This window comes from Poecilia latipinna, unplaced genomic scaffold (genome assembly GCF_001443285.1).
Source record: "Poecilia latipinna isolate Pla-1442-1.1 unplaced genomic scaffold, P_latipinna-1.0 Scaffold2714, whole genome shotgun sequence".
In the NCBI taxonomy this organism is placed as follows: domain Eukaryota; kingdom Metazoa; phylum Chordata; class Actinopteri; order Cyprinodontiformes; family Poeciliidae; genus Poecilia; species Poecilia latipinna.
In genome coordinates, this window is record NW_015115330.1 from 65,310 (window position 1) to 74,148 (window position 8,839).

The following is an 8,839-nucleotide window of genomic DNA, read 5'->3' on the forward strand; positions in this document are numbered from 1 at the left end:
ATAACATTTGCTCATTTTTTGCCAAAGTTAGGATGGGGGAACAAAATATTTTAACCACCTGATAAAGTCTGTTCCCCCTCTATGAAATGGAAACAAATTAATTTACCTGCAAGTCTTTTACTGTGTTCATTCCCTTCATCATCAACAAGAAATCCTGTGATTTTCATAACATTTGCTCATTTTTTGCCAAAGTTAGGATGGGGGACCAAAATATTTTAACCGCCTGATAAAATTTGTTCCCCCTACATAAAATGGAAACAAATAAATTTACCTGCAAAGTCTTTTACTGTGTTCATTCCCCTTATGATCAATAAGAAATCCTGCAAGTTTGAAAACATTTGCTCTTTATTTGCCAAAGTTAGGATGGGGGAACAAAATATTTTAACCGCCTGATAAAATTTGTTCCCCCTACATAAAATGGAAACAAATAAATTTACCTGCAAAGTCTTTTACTGTGTGCATTCCCCTTATGATCAATAAGAAATCCTGCAAGTTTGAAAACATTTGCTCTTTATTTGCCAAAGTTAGGATGGGGGAACAAAATATTTTAACCGTCTGATAAAATCTGTTCCCCCTCTATAAAATGGAAACAAATTAATTTAACTGCATATAAATTGAAACTTAACAAATCACCAGGACCAGATGGATTTAATGCTGATTGGCATAAGATCTATTTAAAAGATCTGTCTCCCGTCCTTCTGAGAACATTCAACTGGGCTCTAAATGGGGGACAAAGTCCTCCCTCCTGGAAGGAAACAATGATAACAGTTATTCCAAAAGGAGGTAAAGACAAACTAAACTGCTCGAATTACTGCCCAATCAGTCTATCAAGACTATAAAATCTTTACTTCCATATTAGCCAAAAGATTGGAGCTTATCCTCCCAGATATAATAAATTTAGACCAGACAGGGTTCATAAAGAACAGACGAACAAGAGACAATATTAGAAGAACCCTAAACGTGATCAACCACATTAAGAAGACAGACAAACAAGCAATTATATTGAGTTTAGATGCACAAAAAGCATTTTATTCTGTGGACTGGTCATTCTTATTCAGAGTCTTGTCAAAATTCAATTTCTCCAGCAAATTTATAAAGATAATTCAGGAACTGTACAATAAGCCTACAGGTAAGATTCGGATCAATGGGGGGCTATCAGAAAAAAAATTGAACAAGGGTGCAGACAAGGATGTTCCATATGCCCATTATTATTCGCCATATTTATTTAACCTTTAGCACAATGGATTAGGCAAAACACCAAAATATACGGCATAATGATAAATCATAATGAACAAAAATTAGCACTATTTGCGGATGATATTTTAATCTATCTGGCGAGACCTCGGGAATCCCTCCCAGAATTACACAAAATCTTGTTGGAGTACGGGAAATTTTCAGTTAAACTGAATTCCCACAAATCTCAGGTCTTGACATTCAAATATTCACCAGACAATATTGACAAAGAAAACTTCAAAATAAATTGGGACATGGACTCAATTATATACCTGGGAGTGACCATTCCTAAAGACTTAAGGAATATTTTCTCAGCAAATTACGACCCTTTAATGACTAAAATAAAAAATGACGTATCCAGATGGACCCTGATGCCTTATTTGGGTCTTATGCAAAGAGTAGAAGCTATCAAAATGATGATGTTCCCAAAACTACTATACTTTTTTCAGACCCTACCAGCAGAACCACCCAAATCTATGTTCCAAGAAATTGACAAGCTGATTTCGAGATTTATTTGGCATGGGAAACAACCCAGGAATAGATGTAAAACTTTACAATTGAGTAAAAGTAAAGGAGGCCTTTCACTCCCAAACATGAGTGACTACTACAAAGCAGCACAAATAAACCTACTGGTAGAGATGTGTGACTCTTCCTCCACAGTGAAATGGAAAGAGATTGAATGTACAAGCAATGGTGTCCCCCTGCAAGCAGCAATTGGAAATATAGACTTAATAAAAGACCTTAAAGATCTCAGTCCATGTTCAGAAACAGCACTTAAGACCTGGTCAAAATTAGTAAAATAAAACAAAGAGTCCTGTTTACCAGTCATATGGATAGCAAATGATCAAGACTTTATCCCACATAAAACAGATAATACCTTTAAAAACGGATTGAAAAGAGCTTGGTAAAATACAATGATCTATATCACAAAGGTTGTCTGAGAACCTTTCAAGACATTAAGCAAAAATATGGTCTTGATAACAGAGATTTTTTCGTTATCTATAAACCCGGCACTATTTAGAAAAATCAAATAAGGATGATCCAGACAGAACATTTGTTGGTATATTAAATATCTTTCTAAAATTGTATCAATCAACCTCCGTTAATGAATTAACATCCAAAATGTATAATGAAATACAAAACCTGAAAGGAGAGAATACATTATGTATTAAAGAGAAATGGGATAAAGAAGGGAACCACCAAATTCACATTGATGACTGGATAGACATTTTGAATAACTGTTGGAAATGTACATCATCACTAGTATATAGGGAATTCGCTTGGAAGACTGTTACATGCTTCTTCAAAACACCAGCTCAGAGGTGCAGAGATTCAGATAAAACATGCTGGAGGTTATGTGGGTCGAAACAAGCTGGACATTTTCATATCTTTTGACATTCTAGTGTTTGACATTTTCAAACACTAGAAGACTGGATAAACATCATCCAAGACATTTCCAAGATGGAAGAACTGACATTTACATTGAAAACGGAACAAGACAGATTCGAAAGGTGTTGGACCTCGTGGCAGACTTTCATGAACACCAGATCTGATACTAATGAAAGTGAAGTGACACCCATTGTTCCTTAGCTACTCTGTTTGGTTTGGACTATTTGTTTTACGGTTCAGAAAAGTTATTCTGATGTGATACAGACTTGCTCAAACTCTTTCCTCCCCACTCTCCTGTGTGGAATTGGGATGGAGGAGGAGTAAAGGAAAATGGAACATTTAAAACTGGAGCCGGAATAATCACCTGAAAGGGTATGCTATATAGATCAATATAACAAACTGAATAGAAGATTGTATAAGACTGTACCACCTTTTGTGAACAAATGAGATGCATACTTTTAATGTTGTTCCTCAATAAAAAATTTAATTAAAAAAAAACACCTATTCATAACCCACATCCATTGACTGGATGCCTTATGAACTTCACATGTAAATAGATTAGTAAAGCTTCATTATAAAGTTATGGTTGATCATAACATGCTAGCCTTTAGCACCAGTGGAGATAAGGACTTTCCTGTGTTCATTAGATTTACTGCCACAAATACATTGGCATGACCCAATAATCAATCAAAGGTAACTTGAAAATGAATTTTCAATGGCAATTAGCTATTTTTGTGGTTAAATAAGGAGTAAATAAAAATAAATGTGAACCAAAATCAAACACTATTTATTCACAGAAGAGTGAGAAGTGAAGGTTAATGAAAAGAGCCACCTGGAGCCGTTAACTCCCTTTATGAAAGTCTCTGAACACAACACTCCAGATTTAATTGAATCATTTGCTGGTCATTAAGACTCAAGGGACAAGAGAGGCCTCATTTCAGCCAAGTCCCAAACAAAGCTACATACAGTCAATCAGTGAGTAAGTTTGTTCCAATGAAGCCAGTGTTGAGTAGTCATTAAAACAAGTACACTTTTATCTTGGACGATACAGATCAAGAGGCTGATGATTACTAGCAGCATTCATTTCTCCTTGATGAGCATGAATAGACAATATATAATCACTTGCATTGACTCATTGACTTTGAGCATGAACTCTTACTGATGTTATGCTCAGTGAGGAAGTTAACTAAGAGTGTTTTTCCTGATACAGATCTGATACTTAGCAAAGCCAGACACAATGGTAAATAATTGTTCAATTTGAGGTTGCTTTAGACAGGGATCTCATAGCATCAGAATTAGGTTTGATTTTAGATGACTGCATTTTTTTTCAGTAGCTTCTGTTCTGTTAGATATTAGCACAGGGATAATGTATTGTGCTGCTGGGGGTCCAGATGAATTCTAGGAGAAGACAGGGGCACAAGGCCCTTTCGATGTCAGACTTCTATGCAGATCAGAGGTGTTGATAATACAGTGTAGTTAGTCAGTTGATCTAAGATTTCAGAGAAAGTGTCTTGTGGCCCTTGGAGAGTCATCAAAAGCCTTGTATCTATCCATGGGGGCCAATGGGCGATTGAGAGGGCACATCCCATATCAACAGTCCTTTGGTTAAAGGTCAATTTTTTATTAATGTTGTTGTAGTTTACTTTTGGAGGCTTCTTCAGTTTGATAGACTTCTGTCTGGCTCCATTTTGTGAAACATTTTATTCCCTTTGAGCAACCAACAGTAGAAAATTCTCTTAAACATAAAATGTGGTTTCTTTTATAGATAGACCCAAACTCCTAGCTACACATTACAATGATCATAATTTTCTGTTTACTGTATACTTTTATTAGTAGAGAATGTTTCATAGATACTAAAATGTGTTCATGTCCAAAATTTTAGCAGTTTCAACAGATTATCATAAAATCATGGAACTTCTAAAATGAGAAACAAACTTTTTGATATGATTTTTGTTAAAAATTTAGGGTGAGATGCATATGTAATGGCCGAGTGTTGTTGTTGAGCTGGAAGGATGATGACATGATTGTTTAGGATTACATCACTCAGTATGGAAGACACCGTTCCTACCAAAGGAAAAAGGTCATTTGCAGATGAACGACATGTGCATTGCCACTGATAAAAGCTATTCAGTAAAATCCTCATGAATCTAGCCGGTATTACTATAATAGTTGGCTGAGAAATAAAGCTTTTCTCAATCTACAACAATATAGAATTTGGTCTGCAAATTTTCCTACTATAAATTACATTTGTATTTCATGTTAAGACTTTTTTGCTGTACTGTGACTGTGACTTACTATAACTGGTTACAGCTTTCGGTTTTCAGACTGATGGAAAACTTCACCTACAATAGTTTTATGCTCCAGCTGGAGGGCATAGATTTCACAAAGGATGTTGTTTACACCGCCTTTTTCTTGTTCCTAGCTTTCTACATTTTTGCTATGACTCTTAACTTGGCTTTTTTGATTCTAGTTATTACTGAGAAGAACCTTCACCAGCCCATGTACATTCTGTTTTGCAACCTGACAGTCAGTGATATCATTGCAGCTACAGAAGTCTTTCCTCGCCTGCTGGTGGATATTTTGAGGTCTCCGTCTGAGCGCCTCATCAGTTACTATGAGTGTGTGGTTCAGGCGTTTCTGAATCAGTGGGTGAGCAGCACTTCCCACACGGTGCTGATGATCATGGCCTTTGACAGATACGTTGCCATCTGCAACCCTCTGCGTTACTCTGCAATTATGACCACCAGGATGTTGGTGAAGCTGTCGGTGAGCGCCTGGGGTGTTCCCTTCTTGTTTGTTTCGGTTCTGATTGGACTCTCTGTCAGGCTCAACAGATGCAGGACTTTTGTCTCAAACCCGTTGTGTGACAACGCCTCATTGTTTAAGCTCTCCTGTGAAAGTGTGGAGATCAATAACATCTATGGCCTCTTTTACACAGTGCTACTGCTGGTAGCATCGGTTGGCTGCATTGTTCTAACCTATGGGAAGATTGCTGTGATATGTCTGACAAGTAAGAACAAAACAATGAAGAAAAAAGCCCTAAAAACCTGTAGCACTCACCTGGTTGTCTACCTGGTTTTGTCATTCAGTGGATTCAGTGCTATTGCTCTGCATCGATTCCCTCAGTACTCATATTACAGAAAAATCCTCACCATTCTGTTTTATATCATACCTGGAAGCCTCAACACTATTATCTATGGTGTCCAGTCAAAAGAGGTGCGACAGTTTATGTTTAACACATCTAAATCCAGAAAGGTTTTGCCTTTCCAAAAGAGAACATGATTTCAATATGCTATTCTCTACAGTGTGTACATTTAATTTGATTTTAATCAATATATAAAGATAATTCATTTTGTGTGTCAATGTTTTTATTAAAGTGTTATTTCCCTGATTGTAAAGAAAGAGCTGTCTTTATTTATTGGCTGATAGTTAGGACAGGTTAGGAAAGAAGTAGGACAGTCCACCAGATTAAGACAATGGTGGAATCAAGAATTGATCAGATAAAGCATTTAAGAACCTTTTAAGGTTTTACTGTATTTCTTTGGGCAACCTGGTTTAAAGATCGTGTAGAAAACATGAAGTGATGAAGGCACTGATTATTTTTTCCCCTCAGTTTTAGGCAACACAAGTCAGGCCTAACAAGAGGCCTGGGACGTTTTGGGACATCAGAGATTATAAAAACTAGTTTTATTTGGAAAACGTGTAAACCAATAGGAGAATAGAGAATAGAGCTGTGGAATAGTATCCACAGCCTGGATAATGAAACCATCTTATTCAGAAGGTCTTAGTTCAAAAAGAGAAACAAAAAGAAATCATGTGTCAGACCTTTTTAAGGGCTTTGGAATATTTTTTGTCTTAGACTTTAAAATTTCTGTAACCTTAATTTTGAAAATTTTTTCAAAATTTCCAAAATTAAGGGTAGTGCTTTATATTACCCAGTGAAAATGTCATTAAAGTGATGAAAATAGAAAACACATACACACACATTAAAAGTAATGCAAAGCAAGTCAAGTTTATTTGTATAGCCAATTTAAGCAAGAAGGGAATTCAAGTGTTTGGCATGATGAAAATTACATTGCAATGGTATAATAAGGAGCAGTTATAAAAGTTGTTACCTAAAGTAGAATCAATGATGTTCTAGTTTTAACCCTTGTGTCCAGAAATGGGGTCCAACCGACCCCACACACGTAAAACTTGTATCATTTTCCACAGTCCTTTACATTTGCCTCAGTCCTTGCATGCACAATTGTTAAATAATCAAAGGCAACTCTAACCAGCTGGTTTTTAGTCTGGTTTTAAAGGAACTCAATGTTTCGGCTATTTTTCAATTTTCTGGAAATTTGCTCCAGATTAGGAACTGAATGCTGAATGCTGCTTCTCTACATGTTTGGTTCTGGTTCTGGATGCAGAGCAGAAGCAAGACCAGATGATTTAGAAACTAAAGCATTTTAAAGTCGATTCTCAGACCTGTGAAGACGTTGCTGTACTAATCAATGCCACTAAAGAGAAACACCTGGATGAGCTTCTCTGATGCTGAGACATTAGTCCTCTGATCCTGGAAATGTTCTTCAGCTGATAGAAGACCGACTTTAGAACCGTCTTTATGTGGCTCGGAATGGTCAGGTCCATCTCCACAGCCAAATTTCAGGCCTATCAACTACCATCTCACCTGACAGATATCAGAGCAGTGGGAAGAGGAGCTTTGTTGATTTAGAATCTGTAATTTGTTTTCTACGTTTAGTTGGTGAAATTGTGTAATTCTCTCCAGATTGGTCTTGAATGTGCAGAACATTGGTTGTTGTTGTTGTTGTTTTGTTGTTGTTTTTTTTTACAGATTATGAATAAGAATTTAGTTAATTTTATATGATGTCAATACTTTTTGATCTACATTGTGTCATTCATTGAATTGGATCTTCCTGACAAATATCTAATGTTGAATAAAGTCAGTTTACTAGTTTTTTTCAAATTTAATAGTTGGTATTCAGACTGAATGAGGGGGTAAAAGATGAATCAAAGTGCTGCAGCAAGTCTTCTGGTGAAACTTAAAATGACAGATTATATTTAACCTGCCTATAGTTTCCCTTGTCATTAAGGCAAAAATGTCTTTGTTATGACAACTTGGCATTAACCAAGAATCATCATCTGTCATAAATATGTCATAATAGTTGTTAATTATCAAACTTTAAAATGTTATGTATCTTTGTGTATTATTACAATACCATGTAATTTGTTATACATTTCTTAATTTAACTGATCCTAAAGTTTTACAGCAAGATGTCTACAAAGCACTTATGAACGTTGCATTTGAAACATTATTTAAGGCTGTTTTACATAGTGCAATATGCCATCTCCACCAGTAAGTGGCAGCAGGGCACGAACAGGAGTGCAGTGTGTTGTTGAAGAAGTCTTCCATCTTGTTGTCCTCCCCATAGACATAATATAAGAGTAGACCCCACATTGGCCGCTCCGGAGCAGGAAATACGGCGGCCATCTTGGAGCGGTATACCCTCCTACTTTGCTCAACCAAAACAGCAGAAGATGCCTCAGCACTGAGGGTTATGGTTGTTCGGATCGATGGATTATTGATGTGAGGGCTCCACAGACAACATTTCACAAGTAAGATGGACATATTATTGTGTATATATTGTTATTAGAATATTACTTTACTGTATTTATGTCCACCGGCGAGATACCAGCTAATATTAGCTACAGTGCTTGGTGTAATACGGGTTCAGCCCCACTATGAAGGCTAAATCTAAAAAAATGTATTATTCTCTAACATTGACTTAGATTATCTGACATTAGAGCCAACATTAGAAATGAAACAATGTAACATATATTATAAAACTTATATTATGTGTTATAACATCTACCGGCAAAATTTACAGAGGTGGTAAAGACTATTATTTATATTCTTTCACTCTGTCAAAAGTAAGATAGCTACATCCTAAATCTTCCGTTTTTGTTTTGAAAGTTTCATAAAGACACGATGTGAGGAAGATGAGGGAGAAATCTATAAAGAGAGACGGATTCACTGCAGCACGGATGAATCTCGCATCACATTTTGGACTCAATCTCAGCTGCTGAATCTCTGAAGCTAGAACTCGTCGGCTGAAAAACATATATATATATATATATATATATATATATATATATATATATATATATATATATATATATATATATATATATGTATATATATATACATATATATATA

The 8,839-nt window shown here is 35.9% G+C and overlaps 1 protein-coding gene across 1 annotated transcript; it reads left to right on the forward strand.

Moving 5' to 3' along the window:
• Positions 1 to 4,916: 4,916 nt before the first annotated feature.
• Positions 4,917 to 5,942, forward strand: LOC106938856 (olfactory receptor 52N2-like). Its single transcript, XM_015021043.1, has one exon. The coding sequence runs from the start codon at positions 4,951 to 4,953 to the stop codon at positions 5,902 to 5,904; it is 954 nt and encodes a 317-aa protein (XP_014876529.1). The 5' UTR covers positions 4,917 to 4,950; the 3' UTR covers positions 5,905 to 5,942.
• The last annotated feature ends 2,897 nt before the right edge of the window (positions 5,943 to 8,839 follow it).